The sequence below is a fragment of the Phaenicophaeus curvirostris genome, chromosome 25 (assembly GCF_032191515.1).
Source record: "Phaenicophaeus curvirostris isolate KB17595 chromosome 25, BPBGC_Pcur_1.0, whole genome shotgun sequence".
Lineage (NCBI taxonomy): Eukaryota > Metazoa > Chordata > Aves > Cuculiformes > Cuculidae > Phaenicophaeus > Phaenicophaeus curvirostris.
Genome location: NC_091416.1, coordinates 3,732,879 through 3,752,182, shown reverse-complemented (window position 1 = coordinate 3,752,182; position 19,304 = coordinate 3,732,879). Strand labels below are relative to the sequence as shown.

Sequence of the window (19,304 nt, the reverse complement as noted above, 5' to 3'; positions counted from 1 at the left end):
AGCTTTCTGATGGAAAAGTCAGCCCCGCTTTTCTCAGTGCCTCTCTCGGCTCCTTCGCTGTCCTATTTATCCAAGCTGCAGTGAGCATCCCTCTGGTGCCTGCAGCCATCGCTGGTGCTGGGAGCCAGCACGCGTCTCTGCAGTGCTAGCCCGTGGCTAGCGCTGTATTTAGGGTCACTGTGTCCCACTGCCAAATACAACGGGCCTGCTGTGCTGATAGTTGGCCTGAAAAACCCTTGCAAAACCTCTTTGTTAGATTTAGCAGCCTTGTTTGGTCCCAGAATAGCTGAAACACGTCCAGTGGTTGCTCTGCTCCTCCTCTAGCCTGGAAGGAGGCAGGTTCCCCATGGCATGTTCAGTAGGAGAGGGAGATGCCCTTTGGAGGAAGGCACCCAACTGAGGTCCAGCCTGCCTCGGCTTGGTCGTGAGGAGCTGTGCAGGGACATGACAGTGTGAGGTTGGTTTTCTTCCACAGACACCAAGACAGATGTGTAGGAGTGGTTGGACTCAATGTTCTGGTGGGTCTTTTCCAACCTGGTGATTCTATGATTTTATGCAGTGAGGTGGGAGATGCATCAACAGGTGGATGCAGAGGAAGATGCAACGAGGGGCTTAGGTGGGCAAAGGAGCCATTATCCTTGGCCTTGAGATCCCACCTGCAGTGCTGCATCCATCGCTAGGGTCCTCAGTGGTCCTCAACCTGACCTGTTGGAGCTGGCTCAGAGGAAAAACAGAACATTGCTCACAGTTCCCCTGTGAAAGAGAGGCTGAAAGAGCTGAGGTTGTTCAGCCTGGAGAAGAGAAGGCTCTGGAGAGACCATATTGCAGCCATTCAGGGGACCTACAAGAATGATCGGGACAAACTTTTTAGCAGGTCTTGTTGCAGTAGGACAAGGGGTGATGGTTTTAAAGTCAAAGAGGGGAGATTTAGACTAGGTATAAGGAAGAAGCTTTTGTGCTGAAGGTGGGGAGGCCCTGGCCCAGGTTGCCCAGAGCCGTGGTGGCTGCCCCATCCCTGGAGGTGTTCAAGGCCAGGTTGGATGGGGCTTGGAGCCCCTGATCCAGTGGGAGGTGTCAACCTCCTGCAGGAGGTTGGAACTGGATGGGTTTTAAGGGTCTTTCCCAAATCCAAAGCATTCCATGATTCTACAATCCTGCTGCTCTGGGGGGGCTGCACGGTGAGTGTGAGGCTGGCTCTGATTTAAATGTTCCTCAGCCCTGCTCCTGTCCTGCACCAGCTGGAGGGAGCACAGGGGTATAGGTGTAGAATCACAGAATGGTTTGGGTTGGAAGGGACCTCAAAGAGAGATCCATCTCGAACCCCTTGTGTGAGAGAAATCCCCTCTGCAGCCAGGGCTGAAATGGTTAAAGGGAGTGTGTGTGGGGTCCCTCTGTGTGCCAGGAGCGCGGTGCCGTGGGGGTTAAAGGGGTGTCCTTCGCCCAGGCTGGCGTGTGAAGCGTGCTGGGGTGCTGGGGGGGGTGCGGGAGCCAAAGCCGGGCAGGGATGGAGCCGCTGCCATGACAACCCCGGGCAGGCAGCCTGCGCCGCCCAGGGATGCTGCCGGCCGCTGCGAGGATGCTGCCGCCTCGCCCGCTGCCACGCACGCCACACGCAACGCTTGTCGCTTGAACCCCAGCCCGGACACCAGCCTCCCACCCTCGGAAAGGAGGCTGAGGGGGCCCGGAGACTCGCTTCGCTTCGCTGGCATCCGGGCGGTGGGGGCATCGCCTGCAGCTCCGCGGGGAAGTTCTGATCTTGCGACAGAATCGGCATTTGGGGGAGCTTTTGGGTTTTGGTTTTTTTCCTTCTTCTGCGCTTTCCTCCTCCTTCTATTATTTAAACAAAAGAGCAACAGCCGGCAAACAGCCCGTTTTTACTCCTCCAGCCTGTTTTTATGGCCGCCTTCCCCTTCTTGCCAGAGACACGCTTCCTCCTTGGGTTATAAACTTTTGATGCCAGACCTCCGCAGCGCGTGCCCAACTGAATCTTAAAGTAGCGTCTCGAGCAGACACACAGCTGTGACCTTCATCTCTTGCTCTGCACCTTCTCTCCTCCTCTTCCTCCTCCTCCCCCAGCCCTTCTTGTCCTCCTCCCTCACCCAAGGATAGCGGGACTCCCTCCGGATGCCGCTCGGCAGGCTCAGCGCTCGCAGCCTGCCTTGCCGGGGGCTCTCCTGATCTCCGTGGAGCTCCGCATCGCTCGCCCCGGTGGTTTTGCTCCCCCCCGTCCCCACACACACGCACCCCCTCCCTCCTCTTTCCCCCCTCTCTTTTCGCTCCCGCTGGCCTTGTCGGGTGTGTTTTTTGCCTGTTGGAAAAGTCCCTGCTGCCCAGGATGGGGGTCGGTGGGTGCTTAGCCCTGCCCTGGAGGTGCCTAGTCGTCCTCTGTCTCAGGCTGCTCTTCCTTGTGCCCGCAGGAGTGCCCGTGCGCAGCGGAGATGCCACCTTCCCCAAAGCTATGGACAACGTGACTGTGCGGCAAGGGGAGAGTGCCACGCTCAGGTAGGAGCAGATGGATTTCTACCTTGGGGAAGGTTTTTGGGTGGTGTGGGAGTCCTGGTTGCAGCTCTTGGGGGATGCTGCGCGCCAAGCAGGGCTGCTGGAGGGTTCTCAGACCGACTGGAGACTTTGCATGCACCCCAAGGGTTCGTCCCTATCGCAGCAGAGGAGTTTGTGGGGACAGATGTGCTGGTGCTGAGCTGCGCAGGGCTGGGAACCTCCCGTCGGTGCTGGCGGGGGGCTGCGGGTGTCAGACGAGGAGCTGACAAAGGGGCTTAGGTGGCAGACAGTGAGTTAGCGCTGCCTGACGCTCCCTAAGTTGTCTCCGTGCGTGTGCCTGGGTGGGAGGGGAAGGGGGGTCCGCACTGCCTTGCGCCGATGCCAACCTGCATCGCCAGCGGGTTTCCAGGGCTGCGATGCCTCCGAGGTGTCAGCGTTTCGCCTTGATCACTTTATAGTCTCTGCACGAATCTGTTAATATCAAATCAATCTTTTACTCCAGGGGTGCATCTTATGAATTCTGATGGATGCTTTACCTTTACACTGGTTGCTGGAGGAGAAACGTGGGCAGCTTATATGCAGATGGGCCGCTTCTGTGCTGCGCGATACAGCAGAGCATCTCTTTTCATTCCCTGAACGAGTTACAGGTGTACATGATGCATTACCCGGCTAGGATAGCAGCTCTCAATAGGCATCGCAGCAGCGTGGCCAGATGAGCAGATAGCAGAGGTGCTGAGGTTTAGTATTTGATAGGAATGGTTGGACTCGATGATCTGGTGGGTCTTTTCCAACCTGGTGATTCTATGATTCTGTGATTCTATGATTCTATGAAATCAGCTCGCATCCAGGGCTTTGGATCGTGCTATGCGTGCTTCAGGCAGCTCAGGGAGGACCTGAGCCAGTTAATCCAGCTGGACACGCGACCCTGGGACTTGAAGAAGTGTGAGGATGGTGGGACGTGAGTCTGGAGGAGTTAGCCTGCTTGCTTTCTCTGCTCTAGCAAGCAGCGTGTGCCCCCTGCGTGAGGCTGCTTGCTCAGACCTGGAGTAACTGGGCTGCAGCAGAGCGCAGCTGCGCTTCCCAAAGCCAAGTGGAAGAGTTGGCATGGGGAAACCGAGTGTGTCACACTCTCTGTCAGCAGCCGAGCCGTCTCGGGGATCAGGAGCTTGTGTCAGTTTGAGCAGAGGGTGCTCTGCTCGCCTGGGCAGCAGAGGCACTGTGGGAGGGGTCAGGCAGGCTTTGCATGGCTGGCATAACGTGGTAGTAGGAAACAGGCTCGGGGTTGAGGTCTGTGCTGCTGTGAGAAGCGGGGGTTGCTTGTTTGCCTACCAGGCTTCGGGGTGTTGCGTGTGCTGGGTGCATCCCTATTCCTCGGTCCCAGACAGGGACCCACTGGGAAATACTCATCATCACCCCCTGTACGTGGGGATCGTGGCATGGCAGGAGAGCAAAGGGGACATCTCCTTGTGCTCTTCAAAATTGGGCTGCAACCACGATTAACTTGAGCTGGACTGAGCGAGGGAGTTTTAAGAGCAGAAGGCGATCCCCCGGAGAGATGCCTTTGGCCTTGGGGCCCTTTTTGAATTTGCCTCCCTGGCTTAGCATGGGGTTTATGGCCCTCCAGCGCCCGTGAAGGTCAGAGCGGGGTGGGTGCCGCAAAGTTGGGGGCTGAGCCCCTTCCCTGGGGAGGCCAGTGGCTCCAGCTCTGGCCAAGCCTCCTGCCAGCAGAGGGCTGACTTGGATCTCCTATTTATTTATTTATTTATTTATTTATTTATTTATTTATTTTTATTTAAGCTTTTGGCCTCTTTACTGTTCTGTTTGTGAGAGGGGATGTTTGGGAAGCAGCCAGCCCAGGAGCGGTGGGGTATTCTAGCTTTACTCTAAGAAACTCTCCATTCCCCAGTGAGACTCAGAGTGCTGACACTTAGAGCTCCCCCAGCCCCAAAGCTCTTGCTCTCTACCCGTTTATCCCCTTGGCATCTGCTCCTGCCCAGGCTCTCCAGTACATCTTTTCCATGTTCTTGCCCCCTCCTCTTTTCTCCTCGAGTTTAGCTTTTCCCTGCTGCAGTCAGGTCTCTGGCCACCATCTCCCATTTGGTTCTCCCCATCTCTTCTTGCGCTACCGTTTCCCACCAGCCTCTCTCTTCTCTCCCACCCCTATTTCCCCATTCCTGTCCCTCTGCAGCCTCTGGGCAGCAAACAGCTTTCTGTCTTCCCTTGGGATCTAGACATGGGCAAGGCATCGAATTCAGAACCTGAAGGGTAGCGTCAACAGTGGGTTGCACGCAGCAACCCAGAGGTGGAACATCTCAAGGATGTGGCTGCTATTTATTTGCACACTGCAAGACCTTACGGAGAGCCAGGAAAGGGAAGCAGCCTTTCCATGTGGGTGATGCTTGTGGTAGATGTCTAACATGGGACCCCCAAGGGTTTTTTTTTCCCAGCAAATAGTCTGTGCACCTGGGGTATGAGCAGATGTGGTGTCCTCCCTGCAAAACAGACCTTTTTGCCAGCTCAGAACGAAGATAGATGAGGAGTTGAGCCTGAAGAAACTAAGATCTGTAATTCCAGCTTGTTGCACTTGAAGGATTCGTTGCAATCCTGCTAGGCCTGGAGGGGCCACGTCCTCTCCCATCTTGCTTCATACAGTGCTTCTGTCTGGTCGTGAGTTGGGCTGAGCCTGCGAGTCTCCCTTGGCTTCGACAACACCTGATGGATGCTCTTTGCTTTCCGAGATCAGCTGTTTAACCACACATCGTATTGCAGAAAGGAGGAGATGAGGGAGCAGAACCGCATGCTAGCGGCGGAGGAAACCTGGAGGCTTTTCAGGCTGGTTGTGGTTTTCCTGTATTGAATTTTGGGCGCTCCATTTCCATCTCTCCACCCTTTGCTTCCTTGTAGAAGCTGAGGCTCCATCTACAGGCAACTTTTAGGTCATCTTAGATCAGCAGCAACTGATTCCCGTGTTTTAAGCAGGTTGTTGATAATTCACTACTTCTTATAGGAAGAACAAACAATTCCCCTAATAGTCGTACACTTTTCTCTCCAGGGAACTCAAGGCAGTTTGCGAATACTCTGTGCATTATTAAAAATAAAATCAAGCTGCCTCCTACCCAGAAATACAGAACATTCTGCTGTGAAGCGAGGCAGGTGTTTAGACAGCAGCGGGAACCGGCGTTACTCCCCAGTTTGGGACAAGGAACAGACCAAGGAGCACACTGGTAACCGACAGGGAGGTTGAAGAAGGTCGCTTTTTAATTTCCCAGCTGGGATTTGATGTGGAAATAAGGATTAAGACTCTGCTTTTGGGAAGAGTGCCACCGAGTCTCAGCTTGCTACGCACGATGCTTCTTGGATGCGTGCCCTGCAAGCCTACAGGGCATGAACATCCATCTCCTACGTTGCTAAGGGGGCATCGCTGGCAGGTCCTGAGCACCGTTAGTGATCCCAGTGGGCTTGACCCCACCTAAAAACTTTGGGTTGTGTTTTATCCCCATGGTAAAAGCATCTTCACCATCGCAGGAGCGCAGAGGGGATGCAGGCAGCGACCGAACCGCAGGCAACGCCGCTGCTGTGGCGAATATTCAAGCGGTGTTAAACTGGGGATGTGTAGTAAACGGGATCGTATTGCTTGCGCCGCCAGCAAACCGACCTTTTATAACAGACATCAGTAGAGTTTATAAAGACATAAAACAACAGCTGCTCAAAATTTCAAGGCTTTATAGTTTTATCTGTATTTAAGAAATATTGGTGCTGGGTTGGGGTTTTTTTTTCAGCAAAGACAGCATGATTCAGTGGGTGGAGGGAGTAGTTGGGGAACGGAGTGTGCTGGGCTTTCTCCTTGACTGTTCCCACAGGGACACCAGGACTCGAGGAGGCTTCTCTGTTGCTCTCTGCCTCAGTTTCCCCATCTGTAAAATGGAGCCAACAGCAGTTGTCAGGCAATAATGATTAGAAGGAAGGAGTGTTCATGGGTGATGCTATAGGTGGGACAAGACGAAATGGCCTCAAGCTTCGCCAGGGGAGGTTTAAGCTGAACGTTAGGAAAAAATTTTTCACAGAAAGGGTCATTGGGCACTGGAACAGGATGCCCAGGGAGGGGGTTGAGTCACCTTCCCTGGAGGGGTTTAAGGGATGAGTGGATGAGGTGCTGAGGGACATGGTTTAGTGATTGATGGGAATGGTTGGACTCGATGATCCGGTGGGTGTCTTCCAACCTGGTGATTCTATGATTCTATGATTTTACAAGGCGTATATAACTATAGGCCTTTGTCTAAGACAAAGTAAATAATAGAGATGCTTTTCCCCTGTATTTGAAGGCAGATTTTCAAGTCACATCCCCCTCTGCTTCTGGGGAGCCCGTGGCCTCCCCCAGTGCTCGTCCACAAAGACAATCAAAAGACCAGGGTAGCTTTCCTTGTTCACACCCAAACCTCTGCGACTGGCTGCGTTTTTTCAATTAGCGAGTATGAGAACAATTCCAATTAAAAATAAAAGGCCAGAATAAAACATCGTGAGAATGCCTTTCTTCCGTTTATTTTTTGCAATTAGAGTTTTAATTATTTCTGACAATGCTCCTTTTCTCTCTTTTTCTTTTCGGGTGTCATCATCTACCGCAGTCTCTTTCCCAGCTCACGATGAGTAAAGTACAACCAGCAGGAGCAAACGGCAGGACCGCAGTCTCTGGGCAGAGGTCTGGGAAGTTGGGAAATCAGATTTTTTATGCTGCTTGCTTGGTCAAACCACCGGCTCTGCGTTTACCTACCTGTTAATGAGGGTTGTGACACTCACCCACCAACGTGCAACCGCAGCACCCGGCAGAGAAAAGAAGCATCGATGCTGCCGCGTCTCTGCTGTGTTAAACGTTGGGAAGTGGGAAGAGGGTTGCCTCTTTTTTGTGTGTGTGCAAATGCGAAAAGCATGAGGATTAGCGAAGAGGAGATTAGCAAGGACTTGCTCCATCGCTGCCCCCCTCCTCCTCCCTCCTCCCCCCAAAGTTTTCTGGAGCAGCTAAATATATACCTGCCGTTTCCAAGGTAGAGCTCGCTGCGTGGCGGAGCTGTAATTGGCGACTCAGTGAAATTACAGCCACGGATTCTGGCATTTGGATCCTCCTGGCTGGCGTAATAATTTCTCCCCAGGTAGCTGGTATTTAACTTGTCTTATCTGCTCCTGATAGTTATAATTACAGTGCCCGCTAATTTCGCTGTAATATTGCAGCCGGTGGAAGGGTGGTTGGAGAAAGGTCGGGGGGTTGTGGGAGGGCTCCCTCCACCCCAGCCCCTCGCACGATGGTAAATGCTGCTGTGGAAGTGATGCTGAGACCAGGCAGCTCGTCCCCAGCCTCCCTGCTTGTGTCTCCTTCCCAACTTGGTGGGGCTGAAGCAGCCTCACATCCCCCCGCCCCTCTAGGGCATCAGGGGAGGAGATGTTGGAGGGAGTTCCAAGTCCTGGTGTCCTTGCCCTGTGGGATGAATCTGTCTCTTATCTCAGGGTCTGTGTTTGTGCTGCGTGGGGAGAGGTTGGTTGTCCCTTTTCACGAGCGCTGTTGTCCTGCTGTGTGAGGGGGAGATTTGGGAATGACCTAGGGGAGTTCACCTTCATTTGGATTGCATGGGAAGAGGTTGGGTTGTCCTTGACCCAGAGCACTGTCAACCTGCTGTGTGAAGGGGAGATTTGGAGCTGGCTTTGGGGAGTTCACCTGTGTTTAGGTTGCACTGGGAGAGGTTGGGTTGCAGTGTTTAGGTTGCCCTGGAAGAGGTTGGATTGTCCCTGCTCCCAAGCACTGTCCTGCTGCATGAGAGGGAGATTTGGGGCTGGCTTTGGAGAGTTCACCTTCGTTTGGGTTGCACGGGAAGAGATTAGGTTGTCCCTGCTCCCGAGCACTGTCCTGCTGCGTGAGAGGGAGATTTGGAGCTGGTTTTGGGGAGCTCACCTTCAGCCGGTGAGGTTTTTCCTGCTGCTTATGCCATTGCCTCTCCTGCTAAGCCAGCAAGAGAGGTTTTGCGGTGACTGTACGACCAGACTCGAGCAGCAAAGAGCAAGAGCCCTGCTGACATGGAGATTGTAACCAGAGCACCGGGGTTTTGCTTCAGCAAAGCCTCTTTTTGAGCACCCAGCGAGCTGGTCCAGCTCTGCAGCAGCAGGAGGAGGAGTCACCTCTCCAAGTGCCAAGATGCAGGACCCAGGAAGGTCCTCTCGCCTTAGCAAAAAGCCAACCCCCGCGCTAAGTTTTTGAGTTCTACTAGCCCGAAATAGTCACAAGTGCTGATATTCAGCTCTGGGGGATGAGACTGAACTGCTAGTAATCCTTTCACTATAGGGTACATGAGATCCTTTTTGCAAGCATAATAAACTCCTCGGGCTTGCAAGCGGTAATAGCTGTCCTTCCCCTGGATCACGCACGCTGCTCCAGGAGCTGCCTCTTTGTTTCTCGAAAAGGATTAGGTGTTAATGCTGCAAAATGAAATGGGGGCACAGTAGCTGTCTTTCACATTCCTGCTTTCCGAAGGGTTTCTCTGTTTCCTTGACTGTTCTCACAGTTTGCCTCCTCCTTGTATTTCGCAGCCCTAAACCACTGATGCCTTTTACAACAGCTGGACACATTGTTTTAAGTGATAATCTTTAGATACCGCTGCCGAGCAGGCAGTTCATAAGGAATATCTGATTCGGTGACTATCACTTCTTCTTCTGTCCTTGCGAGCAGTTTTTGAGGGTTAGGATGCTCTCGTTTTTCTCCTTCTTCTTCTTTAATGAGAAAAATAATTCCCCCACAGCCCCTGCCAGCAATTCGTAGCCTGTAATGGGTTGTTTACTGCAGGTTTGATTTGATGCGTAGGTCTTGTCTTCCCTGATAGACAGAACCTTTCAAGGTTGGTCTTCAGTGCAAAATACTCTTATATTGTACTTCAGTTTTTCTATAATGGTTTCCCAAGATTTGCTTAAAATGAGTTGTTTCCATGACTATGCTCACTTGACGGACTTGTTCCTCGGGATACAAATGGGTCTCAAAGTCGGCTTCTCCAGGGAGGGTAACGAGAACAACAAGGCTCTGATCAGTAAATTGTGCTGATGCTGCTAAGGTGCTTTGTGCCATCTCCAGTGCAGGAGGGGTTCAGAGCAGGGAAACCTGAGGAGCCATCACACAGAGCATCTTGTTTTTTCTGCTCCTGGTGTGGTGTCACCTCCTGGGTGAAGGGATGAGGAATGAGAGCTGAGCTCTTCTCTCTGGACCTGAGGGAACAGCAGGAAGATGAGCCGGGGTAGGGTTAGGTTGGGCTCTGGGAGAAGGTTCTTCCCCAGAGCACTGGAACAGCTCCCAGGGAAGCAGTCACAGCACCAAGTCTGATAATATTCCAGAAGTGTTTGGCCAACACCCTCAGCCCCACGATGGGAGTGTTGGGGTGTCCTGTGCAGGGACAGGAGTTGGACTTGATGATCCTTGTGGGTCCCTTCCAACTCAGGACATTCTGTGATTCTATGAGCTAAAGGGAAAAAACCACAGAGCTTTGAAAAGGATGCACCAAGAAAAAGCCATGACTGGTAACTCGCATTGCATGAAGTTCAGTGCTGTGGGATGAGATCCTCAATGAGAGCCCAGCAGGCAGGGGATGTGCCTGCTGCAGGGAGCTGAGATGCAGGGGGCTTTGGCTTGAGCCAGCTGGTACCCAGTTCCCAAGACCAGTCACAATGGGGCAGTGCATCCTTCCACCTCTTATTTATTTGTATTTTCAGTACGTGTGCGCATGTGTATGTATGTATATATAAAAATCTAACAAATTTCTAACCCATATAAATCCAATTACCCATGTTTTGCCTGCAGGGAGCAAGGGAGATTAATGTTTGGTATTTTGGCAGGAATCTAAAAAGAAATAGGTGGTAATAACAATGAAGGCTCGTAAAAAGGAAGCGATAGCCATGTCTGCACCCGGGAACCTGGCTGTAACTCTCGTGGGCATTTGCCGGCAGGCCGTTCTGCTCCTACGGAGGGGCAGGAAGGAGCCAGGAATTCTTCCTGGGCACTTAAGCGTTCATCCTGTGAGCAGAGATGACATTAATGTGATAATAACAGCAGTTGATAAGAAGAAATGGTTTATGCTCCCAGGCACCTTCTTGTAACGCATCCCAGTCTGCGTTGTGGCTTGTAAGAGCCACGGGAGCTGTTGTTGTCCCCATTTTGCAGAGAGACAAGGAAGTCCCAAGGAAAGGGGATGAGTGAGGGGTTTTTTTGGAAGGAGAGATGGGTGCTAAGCTCATCACACTTTATGATGAATCTGTGGTTGTGTTGGTCCTTGCAGACCTGACTTGGAGTGATGTGACATAGAGTTTTTGGGTAGGTATGACCATGGGTAGGAGTTGGGAGTTGCCAGAGTTGTGCTCTCATAACATCTCTCATAAATTTTCCTCCACTCTGAGCACTTTTCTGAAGTGTCACAGAATCCTAGATTGGTTTGGTGTAGGGAGAGACCTTAAAGCCCATCCAGTTCTACTCCCCTGCCATGGGCAGGGACACCTCCCACTGGATCAAGTTGCTCAAAAACTCATCCGTCTTGGCCTTGAACCCCTCCAGGGATGGGGCAGCCACCACTGCTCTGGGCAACCTGAGCCAGGGCCTCCCCAGCCTCATAGAAAAACATTTCTCCCTAAGATCTCATCTCCATCTCTCCTCTTTCAGCTGAAACCCATTCCCCTCATCCTACCCCTGCCCTCCCTGATCCAGAGCCCCTCTCCACCTTTGCTGTGTCTCTGCGCGCTGAGTTTTCCCTAAGTCTTTCCTTTCCCCAGCAGGACCCCAGGCATGCAAGATGCTTTTTCCCTGCAGCTCTTGGTCAGGGTACAAGGTTGGAGTCACTACCAGGCTGGACCCATCACATCATCTTGATGCTTGGCTTTGTCCCCTTCTGCTCCTCGCTCTGTCTACATGGTGAATGCAGTCGAGAGGGTGTCGTTGTCACTTTGGAGCCAGCAGCTCATCATCCTCCACTGATACCCTCCCCTCTACTGCCCGGGTGAGGTCCCCTCTTGGGCACAGCCCTGCTCTCTGTCCCCAGCATCACGGGTTCAGTCCAGCAAGTACCATCCTCCACCATCACCCGCGGTCGTGTATTAATCACGGTTCAGATATTGCATCCCTACAGCGATTTCTGCCTTCTCTGCTTGGCTTTGCATCAGGCTCCTTGCTCTCTGTTTATTACCACCGCCAGTTTTATAACCCACTTTATCAGATGACTTTTTTTTCCCTTTCTTAAAGAGCATAACCCGTGAGCAACTCATCATTTCAGAAAGAGGGAGAGCGCCGTTAGCAGAGGAGAAAGCCTCCATGCTTATACCTTAAATGAAGAGGCTGCTTTACCGTGTTGTTGCATTTAATTCAATCAAGGCAGTTAAAGCCGAGATTTAAAGTCCTTTGTGCGATCACAGGAGTTGCTCTGATGCAGCAGCAGGTAGAGGAAAAGATTGAGCCCATTTCCAAGGAGACTCGAAGTAACTGTTGGAAGCAGCCAGGCCTGGGGCTGACTGCGGCAGCGGCCACGGTGGGAAGCTGTTAGCATTCACGTCGCATCCCGTCTCTCTCTCCGTCACCCTCCCTGCTCTTGCTGCTTATCCCCATATATTCCTTTAAGTGGAATTGATTAGTTTGGCTTTTTTTTTTTTTTCATTCTTAACTGGGGGGGAGGACTGTTTTTAATTAATATTCTTAATAATTACGCTGGCTGGTCCCATCGCTGTCTGAGTCACCCTCTCCTCCCTTCTTCCTGCGAGAAGGCAGCTTGGACTTAATTAAAGTTAGGGATCCAGGGCTAGCAGGAACAGCGGGAGTCTTGCAGGGCTTTTGATGAAATGATTGCTGTGGGGGAAGCAGCCGGTTTCTTCCCGGAGCTATAGATCGCGATGCCGAGACACCGTTACGACCGTCTCGTTTGACCACATGCGTCACGTCTCATCTTGCATCCTGCACCCACAAACTCCTGGATGTGGCAGCTCCTGTTCTGGGGTGGGAGGAGCCCAATTTCCATGTGTTGCCCCTGCTTAGAGGCATCCCCTCCCCAGGGGACCATGTCTTCGAGCAACACCAAGAGAGGTTCTCCAAGCCCATTGCTGTTGGGGGGGTTGCAGGTAGTGGTGGGAGACGTTGGGTGTTGTGGGTCGTGGTGGGAAACGTTAGAAGGATTTACGGAGAAGCTGCGTGGACTCAGTGGGTCTTTTTCATCTCTTGTTTCATTGCGTGTGCTAGCAGACAACACTGCTGCCAGAGCTCAAATGCAGCCCGAGCAAGAGCTTAACAAGCTCCGAGAGCTGTCCAGAAAGTTATCCTGACACCAAGTGACAGACTCGCAATTGATATCCTCTGGAGACTTTAAACTCACTTCTGTGAGGTTTCCAAAGCTGGTTTTGTCTCATACCTGAAGAATCCTTTATCTGCTGCGATGCCTTCCCTGCCTTGTCTCATTGCTCTTGACGTTTCTCTTTGTTGCCTGCTGCAGCATGAGTAAACTCCGCTGCAAAACTGTTTAAGAGAGGTTTCTCTCGCTCACTGCTCTGCTCTACTCTCTTACTGGGGTTCCCACATCAATTGCCTGGGCTGGTGCTGGTCCTGCTTGGCTCTGCAGGGAACTGGTTGGAGCGATGTCAGGACTGTGGCTGCCCATCCAAGAGGGCAGGGGAGACTCCAGACCAGTGAGGAGAGCAAATATAGTGTCTACAGTGGAAAAGGGAGGAGAAACAGTCCTAGGAGATTGCTCCCCTTCGTCCTAAGAAAGCTCCGGAGCAAACAATAAAGGAAAATATTCGTGATCAGATAGGAAAGGACGAGAAGCTGTGTCGCAGCCTGCGGAGATTTGTCAAGGAGAAATTGTGTCAGACTAATCTAATATCCTCTGTATGGCAGTGTAAGAAGTCTCGTGGCTAGGGGGAAGCAGGAGACTCCTCCAGTGCCCTCTGGTACTTAAAAGGGGGTCCAGGAAAGCTGGGGAGGTGCTTTTGATCAGGGAGTGCAGGGATAGGATGAAGGGAAACAGTTTGAAGCTGAAAGAGAGGAGATTGAGGTGAGATCTTAGGCAGAAATGTTTTCCTGTGAGGGTGGGGAGGCCCTGGCCCAGGTTGCCCAGAGCAGGGGTGGCTGCCCCATCCCTGCAGGGGTTCATTGCCAGGTTGGATGGGGCTTGGAGCCCCTGATCCAGTGGGAGGTGTCCCTGTCCGTGGCAGGGGGTGGCTTTGAGGACCCTTCCAACTGTTCTATGATTCTGTGTTGACCCAAGTAAGGCTGCAGCTACTGTCCTGCACACTGATTGGAAACCTAAAGTGGGAACCACTGTCCAGGGAAGGCTATAAGGAAACAGGCCGGCTGCTGAAAGGTCTTTCCATGCTTTTGAGACCCAGCCCACTATGATTTGTTTGCCCAACTGATAGGAAAAGTTACATTTACAGTTGTTTGAGGCTGTAGCTGGTTGATACTGTCCTACTGAATTTGCTTGGGGGGCTTGGAGACCATTAAATCTTGCAGAGGATTCCTGGTGGGTGGGTGTGTTTGTGTTGTTGTGTTGCTGGGGTGGCATTTTGGGATGCCATCAAGGGCTTTGAAAGCTTCTGAAGTAGCAACATGCAGTCGCTGATGTCTTGTTTATAGACTCCATCTGATGGTGCCCCATGCGAGATGGTTTGGACTGGAGCAGATTCGATGGTCTATAAGGTTGGGTTGGTTTTCCTTCCAGGCAGTGAGGACTGCCAGCCTGTTGCAGGATGGTTGCTGTCCTCATCCTCCTGCCTTCTCTCGTCTTTTTGTACAGTGGCCCCGTGCAGTGGGGCTCTTCCTCACATTCTTGCAGAGAATTTCATGCTCCTGCTGCAGAGCAGCCACCCCCAGCAGAGCACACTGACCCCTTCCCTGCTCACCCGTTATGCACAAGAGAAGGTTTTAGGAGGCAGCTGGGGCCTGCCCAGGCTCTGTAACTGAGGCTGCAGACTCTCAGAGGTGCACTTGGAGCAGTTTCCTTGATTTTGCTTTTATTGCCCAGTAAATCAGGGCTGGGGCCAGCCCATTTGTGTGAAGCAGCTCCCTTTCCTACAAGGTGCTGGCTCTCTTTGCTGTGCACGAGCTGATGAGCTGTGAGGATGCACGGTGTGTTTTCAGCTTCACCTTTCATTTGCATTTGGACCCAGAGCAGGGATTACGCTGCAGCCACATCCCTCTTGGTGATGCCCTGAGGCTGGGTCTGCAATGCCAAGCCCTTTGCCATCCCTCTCCTAGCTCACTGCCCTAAGCCAGGAGCCGTCGAGGGTGTCTGAGAACGCCTGGTCCTGGCCATGGGCTCCCTCTGGGAAGGAACTCTGATATTTCCTTAGCTTTGCTCTCCAAAACCTATGCTTTGTCCTGCAATTGCTGAGCTTGCAGCTGGTTTCCAAGAGTGATGCTGCGCTTAGCAGGGTGCTGCCAAACCCACGGAGTCCGGCAGGCGATTTCCCTTCAGAAGCCATTTATCTCTTCCCTTTCAGATGCAGGGCTTCTGTCTCTCATCTTTCTTTTCCTCCTACGCAGGAAGGAACCTGCTCCTCCAAATCCTCCCAAATCACTTAACGCTGAGCGTGGGGTCAGACCTCATGCGAGGAGCATGGGGGGACAACCTGGGGAGCAGAGGCAGCTGTGGGAAGAGCAGGTGGCAGGGCTTGGTGGGCTTCTGTCCACACTGGGAAGTGGTCGTGCCCCTTGGGAAGTGATGGAGCCCCTCTACGGCGCTGGTGAGGCTGCACCTTGAATCCCGGGTTCAGTTTTGGGCCCTTCAGTGCAAGAAAGGTACTGAGCTGCTGTCCAGAGGAGGGGAAGTGAACTGGGGGTGGGTCTGAAGCACAAGCCTTATGAGGAGTCACCAAGGGAACTGAGATTGTTTGGTCTAGAGGAGACTGAAGGGAAACCTTGTCACTGCCTACAACCACCTGAAAGGAGGTTTCCCCTCTCAATTTAAAGCCATTCCCCCTCATTCTATCACTACAAGCCTTTGTAGAAAGCCCTTCCGCAGCTTTCTTGTAGCCCCTTCAGATACTGGAAGGCCACTCAAAGGTCTCCTCAGAGCCTTCTCTTCTCCAGGCTGAACAACCCCAGCTTTCTCAGCCTGTCGTCGTACGGGAGGTTCTCCAGCCCTTGCATCATCTTTGTAGCCTCCTCTGGACCCGTTCCAACAGCTCCATGTCCTTCTTATGTTGAAGATTCCAGAACTGGACGCAATCCTCCAGATGAAGTCTCACAAGAGAGGAACAGAGGGGCAGAATCACCTCCCTTGACCTGCTGGCCACGCTTCTTTTGCTGCAGCCCTGTGGCTGAAGGACTCTCCTCCTTGGACAGGGGCTTGTACAATGCCGAGCTGTTTTGAAAATCCCATCTAAAAGTTATCTTCAGGAGCAACGCTCTCGTTAAACACTAACTTGACAGTGCAAGGGAATGCTGTGTGATGGTTATTAAAGTTTAACAACTGTGTATATCTATTACCTAGCTGCTAAATCTTTATATGCCTTGAATAATCAATTGATATTTAATTAGCATACAGTACTATTACTGCCTTCCTAAATCTATAATGATAAACCAAGTTACAAGTTATTGGACGTTAATTACTAGCTGATGATTAGAAACAGCAAGACATTTACCAGCCTCATCCCAGATATAATACAGCGTGTCCGTGTGCACTGCAGAGCTAAACCACGCTTACTCGCTCTTAATAATCAATGGGTGTTTAACATGCAATATTTGTCTAATTAGCGCTAAATTAAATCCTCATTGACAACACTTCAGGGTAAGAGATCTGCATCAAATATGATGGATTAGACACGGAAGGGCTGTTATTGTAAGCAGGAGATGTGTGTGTCATTTGCTTTGCTCGTCATGGCTGGCACATGCCTCCCCGTGACTGTCAACCCCGTCCTGGGGGGACCAGTGATGGAGCGATGCCTTGATGTTGGATTGACAGCCCTGGAGACCCTCAGTCTCTCTTTACTCAAGCTGTAGACACAAGTAGCTCTACCCAGCACCCTCCCCTGCTTCCCATCCTCTCTCACCTATGGATATGCTTGTGCCTCCAATGAGAACGGGTTCTGGGATTGAGCAGGATGCTTTCTGTGAAACCAAAGGTCTTTCCAGTCATCGTGGGCAAGAATATCTGTTGCATTTAACAGGCTGCCCAGGGAGGTGGTTGAGTCACTTTCCCTGGAGGTGTTTAAGGGATGGATGGACGAAGCTCTGAGGGACTGGCTTAGTGTTTGATAGGAGTGGTTGGACTCGATGATCTGATGGGTCTTTTCCAACCTAATGATTCTATGATTCTATGATTTTGTGCTGTCTACCCAGCTAACTTGTTAGAGGAGTTTTTGTAGTCTCTGAGCAATGAGGACTGGGGAGGTGTTTGTGGCCACCTTGCATCAGGGATGCTGAGCACAGACTGGAGGTGAGAGCAGCCCTGATGCTGGTGTTGCTGTCTCGTGCGGGGAAGCACCTTGTTGCAGTTTGTCAGCAACTGTGGAAGCTGTTTTGTGAGAGCAGCAGGATGGTTTGCACGGCCTGCGGCTCTTTGCGAGAATCAGCCTGCCCTTCACACTCGGCGTGGGTGTAATTAACTGTGCTGATAGGATGTTATGCCAACAGCAAAGCAGAAAACACCAGAACGTGAGTCAGAAGCGATACCGGGGCTGTTCATAGAATCATAGAATCACCAGGTTGGAAAAGACCCACCGGATCATCAAGTCCAACCATTCCCATCCATCACTAAACCATGTCCCTCAGCACCTCGTCCACCCGTCCCTTAAACCCCTCCAGGGAAGGTGACTCAACCCCCTCCCTGGGCAGCCTGTTCCAGTGCCCAATGACCCTTTCTGTGAAAAATTTTTTCCTAATGTCCAGCCTAAACCTCCCCTGGCAGAGCTTGAGGCCATTCCCTCTCGTCCTGTCCCCTGTCACTTGGGAGAAGAGGCCAGCTCCCTCCTCTCCACAACCTCCTTTCAGGGAGTTGGAGAGAGCAATGAGGTCTCCCCTCAGCCTCCTCTTCTCCAGGCATAGAAGCTTCTGGTGGAGGGCAGGGTCAGTGCTCTGGAGAGGAGCAACACCACGCAGAGAGGCTCCCTGAAGGATCTGGAAGGGCTTTGCTGTAGTTGAGCAGTTTTGTCTCACATGCAGGGATGATGAGTGGTCCCTGGGAGGTGTTTCTCTCCCTGGGTGCACGATGGATATATAACTTCCAGGCTTTAGCTCTCTCCTTTCAATCCTTCACAAGGAATCACTAGCCTTGCTGTGTCAGGGAAGGTTCTTCATCACCAGTTTTCCTGCCACATTCAGAGTTTTACCAAAGCTGGTGAAAACTCTTGAAGTCTGAGTAGCTCCTTGGTTCCTTACATGTCTTTATCTGCCCCACAGACACCCAGATCCTGAAGTGCAGAGCCCTGCTGGTAGGGGTGGATGTCTCCGGCACTTGGCAGGAGCTGGGATGAGAAAGTAAGAAAGGGAAGGGGAAAAAAAAAAAAAAAAAGCTTCCAATTAGCAATTGAAATTGTTCTTAAAAGAATTTGCCTATTCTGCAAGGAATGTTTAGTAATTGATAGCAATTTCTGGCAATTAAATACAAATTAATTCGTGCTACTGAGGAGCAGTTTATTTATGGCTCTGTATTTATGGGCACTCCCTCTCCTTAAAAATATCATCGTTGCTTTTGATAAGTAATTAGAGTTTCCTGAATAATTTCCCAATGTAGGTATGAATTTTAAATAATTTTTAGTACCAAGCAAGTGTTTCATTGTATTGCGCAGTGAGGGATTATCATTATTTATCCTATAATAGGGCCTAGAGGCTGGGACAGGCACTGTGCGAGCGCAGAGCAAAGAGATAGTCCCTGCCCAGAATAGCTTGCAGTGATTTTTATGTCTCAGGTCTCCGCAGAAGGCTTCTGAATATGCATTTCAAAGGAATAAAAGTCATTTATAGTCCTTTGCACCAGTGCAGCATGGGCTGCAAGCAGTTGCATGGCTGCAAATGTCTGTCGTCGTCTTCTTAATGAGTGGGAAGTATTAATTCCCTATTAGTAACAGCAATGGTTAACCTCTAGGAAGAGGAGGGTCAAGCTGCAGGCTGTGAAGTGGTGAACAAAGGTCATGTCTTTTGATTAGTTTGCTTAAATTTTGTATTTGAGATGCCTTTTATTTGCTTTGGGCTTTTTCTAAGGTGGTCTCAGATCGTGGTTTAGTATTTGATAGGAGTGGCCGGACTCGATGATCTGGTGGGTCTTTTCCAACCTGGTGATTCTGTGATTCTATGATTCTACTGCTGCTCCCACATGGCATGTGAGCACTTTACAAGATGATATCTTCATATTATCCCATTTCCATCACTTTGCAGATCTGCAGGGAGGGGGAAAAGCCGTGAATGGTTTAATGCTGTGGGTGGGAGCTGGTGGTGCAACACCAGATGTGGAAAGAAGAGTTCATAGAATCATAGAATGTCCTGAGTTGGAAGGGGGTCCCACAAGGGTCATCAAGTCCAATTCCTGTCCCTGCCCAGGACAGCCCCGACACTCACACCATGGGGCTGAGGGCCAAATTCTTCTGGAATATTATCAGGCTTGGCTCCTGCTTCCCTGGGAGCTGATCCAGTGCTCCACCACCCTCTGGGGGAAGAACCTTCTCCTAATGTCCAAATTTAACCCTCCCCAGGCACATCTTCCTTCCATTCCCTCAGGTCATGGAATCATAAAATGTAGTTGATTTTAGGAAAGATGTGTCTTAAACACCTTCCATGGGGCTGTGCTGGCGGATGTTGACTCCTTTGGAAGCAT

The 19,304-nt window shown here is 51.4% G+C and overlaps 1 protein-coding gene across 7 annotated transcripts in view; it reads left to right on the top strand.

Moving 5' to 3' along the window:
• Positions 1 to 19,304, top strand: part of LOC138730836 (opioid-binding protein/cell adhesion molecule homolog) — a 328,199-nt gene that overhangs the window by 214,713 nt on the left and 94,182 nt on the right. For 5 of the 7 annotated variants that reach the window (XM_069876367.1, XM_069876365.1, XM_069876366.1 and 2 more), the window contains one exon: positions 2,418 to 2,502. In XM_069876367.1, coding sequence (XP_069732468.1) covers positions 2,418 to 2,502 — 85 coding nt within the window. Of the gene's footprint in view, positions 1 to 1,503; positions 1,994 to 2,077; positions 2,209 to 2,417; positions 2,503 to 19,304 lie in introns of those variants that run through there. The other 2 variants (XM_069876368.1, XM_069876369.1) reach the window with 2 other exon arrangements.